The sequence below is a fragment of the Alexandromys fortis genome, unplaced genomic scaffold, assembly GCF_014885135.2.
Source record: "Alexandromys fortis isolate MF-2015 unplaced genomic scaffold, M_Fortis_MF-2015_v1.1 scaffold_28, whole genome shotgun sequence".
NCBI lineage: Eukaryota > Metazoa > Chordata > Mammalia > Rodentia > Cricetidae > Alexandromys > Alexandromys fortis.
This window is the reverse complement of record NW_026067901.1, coordinates 6,731,691-6,745,070: the sequence shown is the minus strand read 5'-3', so window position 1 is coordinate 6,745,070 and position 13,380 is coordinate 6,731,691. Positions and strand designations below refer to the sequence as shown.

Genomic DNA, 13,380 nt, shown 5'->3' with positions numbered 1-13,380 from the left:
CCTGTCCTGGAACTAGCTCTTGTGTAGACCAGGCTGGCCTCGAACTCCCAGAGATCCACCTGCCTCTGCCTCCCGAGTGCTGGGATTAAAGGCATGCGCCACCACCGCCCGGCCTCATTGAGTTATTTATTTATTTTTACCAATAATTATTTATATTATTTACTATAACTAGTTTTGCTCCTCTTCCAGGGATTGCAGACAATCTTGGCAATCCTTGAATTGTCAGCGTCTTTCTCCAAGGTTCTGGTGCACTACTCATTTGATTTGGTAATATTCCATCAGATGTCCTCCAGCGTGATGGAGCAAAAGGATGAGCAGGTATGGTGTATCGATGCCTACGGGCTCAATGTTATCCCCCAGCTGCCTCTAATCCTCATTTCCATTCTTCCTAGTTTCTCAATCTGTGTTGCAAATGTTTTGCAAAGCTGGCTGTGGATGATGAGCTGAAAAGCACAATGCTAGAGAGAGCCTGTGATCAGAATAACAGCATCATGGTGGAATGTTTGCTTCTGTTGGGAGCTGATGCCAACCAATCAAAGGGGGCGACGTCTCTAATTTATCAGGTAAATATTCCAGGCCTCACTTCTGTTTATCCCTGTTATTTGGCCCTGGCTGGCCTTTCACAAAATTTCCTCCTACTCGTCCACATTGATGCCTCACTAGACGAAACAAACAAACAAAATAACCACAAACACAAATTTACTGAAACATAATTCACACATAATATAACTCATATGCTAAAGTATATAATTCAATCGTGAAAGGCGAAGACAAAAGGATCACTGATTAGGTTGACGTCAACTAGAGCAATAAAGTGGCACACTGAGAGCTCCTCCCTAAAAGGCAGTTACAATTGTGTGTACCTGTGTTTGTATAGAGTCACACTGCTATTACCAGAGTCAATGCTAATTTTGTTTTCACCACTTCACAGTTAAATCCCTAGGCAGTAGCCCTAGTTCCCATTTCTTCCCCCTCCCCCCCGGACATTTGTCTATTTCTCTCTTTGGCTTTAGGAAATCACTTGCCTACTTTCTGTCTCTATGCATTTATCTGTTCTGGACATTTAAAATTCTAATCCCATGGTTATGTGTCTGTGACTGGCAATTTCCCATCACTTTCCCTGCTATACAAGCCTCTGGTAAGCACTGTTCTGTTCTCAGCTCTTTTAGATCAACTTTGTATTCTAGGTGTGAGTGATGTGATGTATTATTTTGTCTGCCTTCTGCTCATTTGCTGATTCTTAGTTTCATTCCCATTGTCCTTCAGTGATAAGATTTTGGTAAATGAGGCTAAATAACATTCCATTTTGTATATACTCCATCCTTTTCATTCATTCACTTCCTAATGAGTCCCTAGATTGATTTCATATTTTGATTCATATCTGGATATTTGCTGAACATGGAAGTATAAATCTCTTTTTCAACATTTCACTTCCATTGGACATAGATTCAGTAATGACTTTACTAAATCTTATGGTAGTGCTAATTTTAGGTTTTAGGGTTGCTGGGTGTTGGTGATGCATGTCTTTAATCCAAGCACTTGAGGGACAGAGGCAGGCAGATCTGTGAGTTCAAGGCCAGCCTGTTGCACAGAGCTAATTCCAGTACAGCTACGACTCTTACATAGAGAAACATTGTCTCAAAAAAGCAAAAGAAAAGAAAAAAATTTAGTTTTTTTTTGTTTTGCTTTTTGTTGTTGTTTTGGGAAAGTATCTTACTATATAGGCATGACTGGTCTAGAAGCCACCACATCTTGATCCTACATCTAGGTTTTATATTTTGGTACTTCCATACTGTTTCCCACAATGTCTATACTAATGTATTCTCACAAATAGTTTGTAAGTGTTCTCTTTTTTCCACACTTTTGATAGCAATCTTAGCTTCTGTCCTTTTGATAACCGTTCTTATCAGGCAAGATAACTTCCCATGTGGTTCTGATTGAATTATTGTTCTGCTGATAGCTGATGTTGGGACCCTTTTCACCCCTCTCCTGGGCAGGTAAATGTGTCCTCTGGGGACATATCAAAGTTTACCCAATGCTGTAGGTGGGTGTTTTCAGTCTAATGCCTCATCTAGCTATTGGGGTGTAATTGACTCCAAATATGCCCCTTACATTTCCACAGACCTTGTCCTCCAATTGTTCTCTGTACAACACATAAGGCTGAAGTTACCTGGCAGGAGTGAGAAGGAAACATAGAACACACAACAAACCTGCTTAGGAGTTTATTGGGGATAGGGGGTGCACAGGCCTGGTGAGGGTTAATGTGCAGAGAGAAAGAGAACTGAAGATGGCACCTCCAGCTTTTAAGGGCTGCCTAGTACATGCGCACAAGGGGAGGGCGTGGTTATGTCATAGGCAGATGACGGAGCTCACTTATGCATGCAAGGACTCACACAGTTGCGTCATACGTAGATGATGCAACCATGCTATGTGTGGGTCACATCGGGTCCTTTAAGATTCCCTGGACCATTAGGCTCTTCTGCCTGAGGGCTTGTCCGCACAAGCATGGCCCTGGAACCCGGAAGTGTCAGCCATGTTGTGTGACTGAATCATTACAAAGGCTATTATTGCTTGAACAAATTTTTCTGTTTTTAGTTTCTTTGCTATTATCTTAACTTTTCCTGGGAAGATGTGATAAATATCTACTTACCCCAGATCAGAGACAGATAAAGGTATAATTCCATCAAAGTCCATCTTGGCAAGCCAGTGAGTTTAGTGGGTTTATTCACCAAGGGCTGGCAAAGTGTCTCATCAAAACCATTCCTCTCGATGACGCGTATTTATTCAAGCCTAGGCATCAAATATTAGGTTTTGAGGAGGGACAGAGGAAGATAGGCTTCAGAAAAAGGAGCTGAGGTATATTGTCTTTCAGGCAAGGTTTGTTAATGTTTTGACAACAAAACCCTTCAGAAGAAGCGAGGTTTCTGAGGGAAGGGAACTCCTGAATCATGAGGAGTCAGCAGAGTAGAATGTGATCTGTGTTACATGACTGCAGTCTGGTGACTGATCATTGGTAGAGTGGATATGGATGGACTGTTTGGGCTGCTTATGAGAGATGTGGGGGAAAGGCTATAGGCTCTGTGTGTGACCTGTCAGCTCTTCACAGTAGCTTGAAGGGGCTGGGCTCTAACAGGCATCCATCACTTGCTCTTGGCCACCCTAACTGTGTAGTACACTGATTTTCTTTTTCTTTTCTGCCCTTCTTGCTGCATCATTGAAACTCATGTCTGATCATCCTCTTCCTTCAAATCCCTTTCCTACACATCCAAACCTGAGATAACATCAAGACTGACTTCTGTGGGTCCCTGAGAGATTATGTATGCCTCCTTTATGTTTTAGGGGTTGTACAAAAATAGAAGTATACAGTGTTCATCTTTGTATTCTCCCAAATATTGAATCCATAGCATTGTTTTGTCACTCTTCCTGTGGAACTGTAAACAAGCATTTGTTGATAGGGCACCAATAGCTGACTGCTGGAAACCTGTGTCAGTCAGGAGGTCAGGTCCCAAAGAAAAGAGAATGTGTGGAGTTGTGGATGGGACATGATCTGAGCGTGAATCAGGATGGCTGCCAGACCTTAGGCTTTAGGGCTATAACTTGATGGAAAAGGTCTGCCTTGATAAAGCCACGCTGTCTCTCCCTTCCACCATACTAACAACACCCAGCAACAGCAACAATAGTAAATAAAAGAAGTAAATTAAAAAATTTGAAAGTCTGTCTTTACATCCATGGATTCTGTATTCCATTTGTAGAATTTAGCCTACTTGTCAGATGTTTTCTTTACCTAGCACATAATTGCCCTTATGAAGAGATTTACTGAAGAGCAGATAATTGACATTGAATAGACTTACTGAGTGTACTTTATTTTATGCTAATGCAAAATGTGTTTATTCATTTACCAAGAGGTTGCATAACTAAAAACTATTCAGGCAAAAGATGAAATTAACAGTGCTATACTTTTTGAAAATTTAATGATGGAAGAGAAAACTATGCAAGACTGATAATGGACATGAAGTCACATGGTCAGACATTATGGGCAGCATTATGCAGACTGCGATGGAATGGAAAAGGTGAAGAAGTCTCTAGTAATCACTGACTGGCAGCTGTCAGGTTATTGATTTAGACTCGTCTTGTATCTGTGACAAGAATTTCATTTATTTCTCCTGTCTATCACAAGAATAAGTTTTGCCTTTTTTTTTCATATCATTTCAACCTAAATTTGAAGCATAAATAATGACCATAGCAATTTTTCTGTCTGGCCAAAGAGAAGAAATGAAAATTTTGTGTGCACTTTCTCTTCTTTTTTTGTAAAACTAGGTATGTGAGAAAGAGAATAGTCCAAAATTAGTGGAACTGTTGCTTAACGGTGGATGCCGTGAACAGGATGTACGAAAAGCACTGACAGTAAGCATCCAAAAGGGCGACAGCCAGGTCATCAGCTTGCTCCTAAGGAGGCTTGCCCTGGACCTGGCCAACAACAGTATTTGCCTTGGAGGATTTTGCATAAGGAAAATTGATCCTTCTTGGCTTGGTCCTTTATTTCCAGATAAGTCATCTAATTTAAGGAAACAAACAAGTAAGTATCAATAGAATGCTGTATGTAACTCTCATGTTATAATTAGTAGTTTTGCTTTGAATGTGTGACTTAGTTCATAGAGGGAAAACACTCTCCCACTGATCTACAGTACATGTATTCACTCATCATGGTAGATAATTGTATGTGTTCTTTTTACAACTTTTCTTTTTAAAAAGTAGATTGTAGGCATGGTGAAATCAATGCTAGTTTTGTGCATGGTTGGAATCTTATTATCTATGCTACTGCTTCACATATAATATATTATCACTGGATACTTATAAATTTGGGATGACCCGTTGGGAGTAAATGATATCGAAAGCACATGTTATAGCAAATACTTCACATGTCAACAGAAGTTAAAATGGTTCTTTCTGAGGATATTCTGTATTATCTATTGATGTTTTCAATTCATATATATATATGCTTTTGAATTTTTAAAATCTATCATATACACACATATATACATATAATTTTTACTTACAATATGTTATCAGATATAGTACAGAGATTCTTTGTTCATAAGGATGTGGATTAAAACTATTAATAATAACAAAAGGCTGGAGGAAAATAGAATCACTCAGAAGAACCATGGGAAAATCATCCAGTGGAATCATTTGCAGCAAGCATAAATTTTGGTGAAAATGTACTGGAGGGGGCTCAGACAATGGGACTGTGAGGCCAACCTGGGCAGTATAGCATGAACCTGGTCAAAAAAGGACTAAAAACTGTGGTATAACAGTGTTTTGATTGTTAAAAATTATATTGAGTTGTGTTTATTGTACATATGTGTTAGCTGAGATTTCTGTAATGCCCGACCCTTTAGCCATTCAGCTCCAAAGAAACACACAGAAGTCTACATTAATCATAAACTGGTTGATGATTAGCTCAGGCTTCTTATTAACTCTTATAACTTATATTAATCCATTATTCTTGTCTATGTTAGCCATGTGGCTTGGTACCTTTCTCAGTGAGGCATTCTCATCTTGCTTCCTCTGTGTCTGGGTGATGGCTACAGACTGCGTCTTTTCTCTTCCCAGCATTCTCCTGTTCTTGTCACCCTGCCTTTACTTCCTGCCTGGTTGCCATACCTATACTTCCTGCCTGGCTACTGGCCAATCAGTGTTTTATTAAAATACAATTACAGGGTAGAGACCAATGTCCCACAGCATATATGTGAAAATGAAACACTGTATGAGAAAATAGTTGTACAAATGATACCTCTCATCTTCCCCTACTCTTTTCTTCCCCCTCTCCTCCCTCCCCACTCTCCTATCCTCTCCCTTCCCTTCCTTTTCTTGTTTCTCTTCTCCAGCCTTCTCTTTTCTTCCCCACCCCATATCTACATCCATCTCTTTAGGATCTCTCTATGTAGGCCTGGGAGCTCTCTAAGTAGAGCAGGTTGGACTTGAACTTGTGGCAAATCTGCTTTTGCCTCCTTAGTTCTGGGATTATAGATGTAAACCACCTTGCCTGTCTATTTTCTGATTTTTGATGGAGTGGGATGGAGATTTAGTATTTCTTTAGTTCTATGTGAACATCTTAAATTATGGCAAGTTTTGCTATAATTTTTAAATTGTTAATGTCATTTGACTGGGAAATAAAATCATGATTTCATTGGTAGTTTATCCAAGGGAAAACTTTGGATTCATAACTTTACAATATTTCTCAAGTTCTAATTGGCTGAATTATGTTTTTATTATGTGAGCCATGAAAGTAATATTTGAAGAAATCTAGAGTTTCTGTAGATTAATGGTGACGGCCAGTACATTTCTTTTTAGTATAAGATAAATATAAAGTATAAGAAAAAATTGAGGAGAATATTGTCTTAGGGTTAATATTGCTGTGATGAAATTCATCAAAAGCAACTTGGGATGAAAAAGGTTTGTTTTCACTGAAGCCTGTCAGGGCAGGAACCCAGAGGCAAGAGCTGATGCAGAGGCCATGGAAGGATGCTGCTTACTGGCTTGCTCTCCATGGCTTGCTCAGCCTGCTCTCTTATAGAACCCTGGACCACCAACCCAGGAATGGGACCACCCACTAGATGTTAGGCCCCTCCCATATGAATCACTAATTAAGAAAATGCTCTACAGGCTTGCTTACAGCCCAATCTTACTGAGGTATTTTTGTCAATCGAGGTTCCCTCCTCTCAGATGATTCTAACTCATGTCAAGTTGACATGAAATTAGCCAGCACAAGTGTTGAGTTCAAAATTCCACCATGTGAGCCACTGAGCAAATTTTATTCATTTGTTAAGCATCATGTTATTTATTTTTTCCTATAACCCTGTATTGAAGCTGTCATCTGCACCTTCCAGGTGAACTGATTGGTCCTTAGAAAGTTTAACCAGCTTGCAAGTGGCATTGCATAGGTCTGTCTCTGGCTCCACAGTCCTGTTCCTTTCCTGAAGAAAGTAAGATTCATAATGACTGAAAGTGGCCATCTATACCCAAGTTTCATTGCGCATCAGCACTTGTGCTAACACTGGAATGATACAGAGAAGAGCACCATGGCCCCTGCACAGTGTGCACTGATACTACAGCAGTAAAGGGATTTTAGAGAGAGAGAGAGAAAAAAAAAAAAAAAAAAACCTTAACAGCTCAAGATGTGTATAAGGAGCTTGTGTAAGGCATGATTATGTTTTATAATTATTGATTTCTAAGTTACCAGTTGGTTTATTTTTAGACACAGGATCTGTCCTAGCAAGAAAAGTGCTCCGATATCAGATGAAAAACACTCTGCAAGAAGGAGCAACTTCAGGCAGTGATGGCAACTTTTCTGAAGATGCCCTGGCGAAATTTGGTGAATGGACCTTCATTCCTGACTCTTCCATGGACAGCGTGTTTGGCCACAGTGATGATTTGGATAGCGAAGGTATCTGTTTTAATTGAAGGTTCGCTGCAGCCCACATCTACACATTGGCATTGAACACTAAGGACTCATATGAAAAGCTGCTTTAACTCATTTGGGAAAGGGGACAAATTGGGCTGTAGTTAATTAAAGCTGTGGCTGGAGAAACCACGTCTTGCGCTTCCCTGTGTAAGCCAGAGGACGTGGCCACATGCACGCTTAGAGCAAGATAACTCCTACCCTGGTGTTGGGGTTCATACCCTGACATCTACTAGGTTTTTGTGGCTGTGTCATTTTCCTGACCTTTTTACAGTTAGTGATGCCAGCCTTTCAGGTTTACAGGTAGGAAATCAAGAAAATCTAGGTAATGGATCTGGATGACAATTGGCAAATAGTTCTTAATTTTATAATGGCCCTAAAACATTACTATTTTAATAATTCACCTGACATAATTTTTAAAATTGATAGAACAATATGTATGATGATAGCAGTTATGAATAACATTTCATACAATTCAATTTGCTAAAAAAATGAGCTAAGGGACTTGTTATTTTTTTACTCATTTTAAAAAAATTTTTAGTGTATGAAGTGACAGGCTTCATCATAACACATTTTAATACATCTGTAGCTTTTTACTTTGCTCATATTTAACCCCGATTACCTTTCAGCATCCACATCCCCTCTGGCTGCTCCACTTACTCCTACAAATAGCCCCTCTCTTATGAGCCTCACTTATATTAATGCACACAGCATAATTTCATTCTTCATGAATAAATTCTATTGTGAGCTTCCCAGAATGAGTTTTCTTTATTCATTTGTGAATTGTTTTATGCAATATTTCTGTTTTGCTAATATCCGTGAGCACAGGAGGTCTTTCCATCTTTTGGTGTTCTCTTTCAATCTCTTTTCCCAGCATTTTAAAAATTCTTCCTTGTAAAAATCTTTCTGTCTTCTCAGAAAGGGTTTATTCTTATGTTTTTCATTTTCTTAAAGCTACCATGACTCTTTTGTTTATTTCTTTTCTGTCACGTCTGTAGATCTCTGACAAGCTGCTGATTTTGTATTGTGATGTTATAGAGAAAGGTTTTTACATGCTGTAAGAGTTTTCTGATAGAGCATTCGAGGTCCTTTAAGTACAGGGTCTTGTCATGTGCAACTAAAAATTTGCCTTTTTTTTCTTTCCTGTGCAACTTAGGGGCTTTTTAAATTATTATAGTCTGCTGAAAGCTTTGGGTGAGAAGGATCAAAGTATTATTCATTTCAATCATTTCTTTTTGTGGCTGAGGTTTGAACCAAAAGTCCTCATACTTACTGAGCATGCTCATTCCATGAAATCACTTCTCCCACCAATTAGGTATCTTTGAACAAAGAAAAATGCTAAAAGGTAACATAAATATCAATATCAAGGCACTATTTCCTTATGTAAAGAGTATTTTGCTAGACCCTTTCCAAACATGTAACATAAGGCAATGATGACATGGAAGAGCTATTATAGTGTATGTGGATAGTTAAAATATATAGTCTCCTTTATTAATATATTTTAATATAATATTTTATCAGTTCTTTGATACTCTCACCCATTTTGATTATATTCTAACAAGATCCTTTGGGGGTGTAGACTCTAGACTCTCTGCAGGGTTCAGAATAGAAGCCACAATAAGTGAAAAGGACTTTTCTTGAGGGCAAGCAAACTCTCACATGTGCTTTTCCAAATCAGTCTTTTTATTGTTCTGTCTCAGTTCTAACTCTCCTGTTCTGCTTCAAATTACTCCCAGCTTCCTCTAGCTTCATCTTCTCTCTTCTAGCCTAAAAACTCTCCTTACAGGAGCCTTGAAGAGATAGAAAAAAAGCGCAAGAGTTACCTCTCATTGTTTAAAACACATTCCTAGAGTAAGTGATTAGGAACTGAGCCATTACCATGGGAACACAAGGGTCCAAGGTTGCATGAGTAAAGCTGTAACCAGAATGGGGTGGGGCACAGTGCCCAGTGACAAACTTTGAGACATAGGTCTATTGTTAACAGACTGGCAAGCAAAGAATTGGCGTGCTTTTCTTAGGGTGCTTTGTGTTGTAACCTTGGTTGGACATCTGCAGCTTTGACCTTGAGCATAACTGGAAGGCTTTAAACTCATGATCCATTTACAAAATACCTTTAGCCCAGTTTGAACTTGCTTTGAGGTGAAAATGAGATTATTGTGTGCAGTTAGTCTGAGCATGAAAAAGAAGCAGGCTTTTATGTATCTGCAGTCCTCTTGGGACAAAGAGATCTAGTTATGAAGCAAGTCCTAATATATAGTCTATATATCAAAATCATATATCCAAATGAAAAGTCATCTTCTCGATCACCCACGGATAAATGTTACCATAAGAATGAGATGCAATCATGAGATTACATGTACACATTACATGAAAATGCATGGTAATGGAGAGGTATCATAGCTGTTATTGTCCAAGTGGAATCACAGAAGAAAGCACCAGTTTTCAGAGTCTTGCTGACAGGAAACCCCATCAGGGAATACTTCCTCTGTTAGGTTGACATCTGAATTATCAATGGCTATAAGCTCTAATTGCATCATGGCTTGAATTAGCCCGTGACAACCACTCCTGACAATCTATAGCCCACTCTCCCCTAAAACCTTCCATATCCACCTCCCCAAATTTTTATCCAATTTAGTTGACATGTTTAATTAATTTATAGAGTGAGCATGGCACCATGCATGTACAGAGGTCCAAGGACCACTTGCATGAGTCAGTTCTCTCTCTTCACCATGTGGCTTCCTGGTATCCAACTCAGACCACCAGACTTGGTAGTAGGCATCTTTACTCAGCCATTTTTGAGTCTTTTACTAAAATAATTAATAAAATAGTTTATACTATAGAATGAGTTAGACTTACATATTTAATCAGAGAGTTAGTGCTTATATCAGATAATTGTATATCATATTACACAATATGAAATTGATTTTTTGATATCTTGAATTTATAATTTACATTTAGCACTTAAGTTCATTTTTTTTCTTTCCAAGCTAAAGAGTGGTAGAATTGAAAATCTTACGTTATTTTCCAAAAATATTTCCTCAATATTTATCCTTGCAAGTATGACTTCTTCCTTCATGTAATTTCTGAAAACTCATAATTTCTTTTCATCCTCATTTCCCTCTTGTGAAAGAATTATTGCTAATTATAGGTATAGCTCAATGATACGTACTTGTCTAGAATGCATGATGCAAGAGGCCTTGGGTCAGTCCCCAGTACTGCTAAAAACAAAAACAAAAATAAATGACTTAAAAAACTGATGCCATCTTACCCCCCCAAATATGAAACCCTGATGAATCATATTCAAGATTGTTGAATGTCAAATAATTTAAGGTGTCTTTTCCAATATTTAAAACCAAAGTTAAAAAATCTGTAAGAAAGTATAGAGAACTGGAAAAAGAGTTGTTCCTATCTTTGTGCTTCCTTCCTTTGCTTCCTCTACATGTGTTTACTACTGCACGTATGACTGTTGACTTTCTTGACTTATTTCTCCTGACCATGAACAACTTCAGCATTGGGTTATTCTTATCTAACACTCCATGCTGAGACTGATACAGGTATACAATTAATATACATGAAAGAAATAAGACAGTAGTTGAGTTTTAACTGAAAAAGCCAACTTTGTTTACCATTTTTATTTCATATTCAAAGAGAATTAATTGTAAAGTTTTTTGTATTTGTGCATGTGTGTATATAATATATATATTATATTATATGTCTTGGGAGCAGGATATCTTGCTGAGCTTGGAGCATGGTTTCTCCACTAGGCTGGCAGTCAGTGAACCCCATTGTATCCTCTTGTGCCTCCCCTGCGTCCCCAGTGCTGAGGACACCCATGTCCTCAGGATCATGTGTCTGTTAGCTGCTGGTTTCCAAATGCTGGCCCTCGTGTCTGTATGGAAATCACTCTTCTCCTCCGAGCCTGCGAAGTTTCTGCTAATGAAAATATTTAAGCTTCCTGACTGAGTTATGAGGTTTTCTCACATGGTTGTTGTTCTTTTTTCACTTTGTTATCCTTTCATTTCAAAGCAGGCAGTGAGAACTCAGTTCTCATGAAAAAGAAGTCGAATTCGATTAGTGTAGGAGAATTTTATAGAGATCCGGCTTTGCAGCGTTGCTCAGCAAATTCTCAGAGGCATTCCAGTTCCTTGGTAAGTTCCATGCTGTTTATGCTAAGTGTTCTGTCCCGACATTCTCTTGTGAACTGAACTCCTGCAAAGCTAGGTGTGATTATCAAGGAGTCACCTGATATTCAAATGCATACACATGAAAACATATGCACTTTTAACTTGGATTCATACATCTACATCTGTCTTGAGAATTATTGAATTTCATACACACCACTAGTATTCGTTTTCTGTTTTTTTTTTAATTTTTTTTATTGAAAAAAATATTTCCCCCTCCTCCCAGCCTCCCATTTCCCTCCCCCTCCTCTTACTCCTCTCCCCCTCCCCCCACTCCTCTCCCCCTCCCTCTCCAGTCCAAAGAGCAGTAGGGTTCCCTGCCCTGTGGAAAGTCCAAGGTCCTCCCCCTCCATCCTGGTCTAGGAGGGTGAACATCCAAACAGGCTAGGCTCCCACAAAGCCATAACATGAAATAGGATCAAAACCCAATGCCATTGTCCTTGGGTTCTCATCTGCCATCAGTGTCTGCCATGTTCAGAGAGTCCGGTTTTATCCCATGTCCTTCAATGGAAGAATGGATGAAGAAAGTGTGGAGTATATACACATTAGAGTACTACTCAGCGGTAAAAAAACAATGACATCTTGAGTTTTGCATGCAAATGGATAGAAATAGAAAACACTATCCTGAGTGAGGTAACCCAGACCCCAAAAGATGAATATGGGATGTACTAACTCATAATTGGTTTCTAGCCATAAATAAAGGACATTGAGTCTATAATTTGTGACCCTAAAGAAGCTAAATAAGAAGGTGAACCCAAAGAAAAACATATATTTATCCTCCTGGATATGGGAAATAGACAAGATTGCCGGGCAAAAAAAAAATGGAATCTTGGGGGTGGGGTGGGATGTGGGTAAGGGGAGATGGGGAGAGAAAAGTTTCTGTTTTTTTAAATGAAAAGACACACACCTTTCTATGAGATGCCTGATATTGAGAATGACACCATTTTTAGGTTGACTTTCAAAGATGAATGCTAACTTAATTTTTGATGATAATATAGTATTGTACATTCAAAATGTCTTTTTTATTATGGAAATAGCCTTTAACTTACCCTTATTGTATGTATATAAAACACATAGTGTAAAATGATTATTATGATAAAGGAAATTAACATGTCTCACATCATTTACTATACTGCTGGCAATGACAAAAGTACAGTAGTCTCCCTTAATCTGAAAATTTGAAGTGGAAAGTCTTTTGTTTGAAATAACCTTAAGAATTTTTAAATGCACTGTATCTCCAGATTTAATCTTTCTGATATAGACTGGCTGGAGTTTTATTTTGGTTTATGAAAGTGAAAAGCTGAGAGATTTATTTAGACATGATTGTGACTATGGTACTACATACTATGCAGTTTCCAGCATCTTCCTCGCAAGCATGCAGCAGGACGTTACTGACCACAGCCATGCGCCTGCACATACAACACAGACGCCCTTCTCCCTCTCTGCATTTGTACCCTTGACTCAGTTTGCCGTTCTTTCACCTTTCCCACGCTCTGGTAACCTCCATTTTACTCTCTATTTTTCCTTTCATCCTTCAAAATAAATTCATTTCCTTATTTGTTTTCTTCTTTGACAGTTTTATGTATAAAATATAATCTACAATAGTCATTTTCACCCCCCTTTCCTTCTCGCATCTTTCTCCCTCTTGTGCTAAAACTCCTTTTCCTAAAAGACCTCCTGCAACTTTCATGTTTTGTGTGTGTATGTATGAGAGAGAGACAGACAGACAGAGACAGA

The 13,380-nt window shown here is 38.6% G+C and overlaps 1 protein-coding gene across 1 annotated transcript in view; it reads left to right on the top strand.

Moving 5' to 3' along the window:
• The window catches only part of Lrrk2 (leucine rich repeat kinase 2), a 126,877-nt gene that overhangs the window by 43,043 nt on the left and 70,454 nt on the right, over positions 1-13,380 (top strand). The window contains exons 17-21 of the mRNA XM_050131376.1: positions 190-318; positions 393-563; positions 4,318-4,576; positions 7,259-7,447; positions 11,492-11,610. Of these exons, the coding sequence (XP_049987333.1) occupies positions 190-318; positions 393-563; positions 4,318-4,576; positions 7,259-7,447; positions 11,492-11,610 (867 nt within the window). The remainder of the gene's footprint in view (positions 1-189; positions 319-392; positions 564-4,317; positions 4,577-7,258; positions 7,448-11,491; positions 11,611-13,380) is intronic.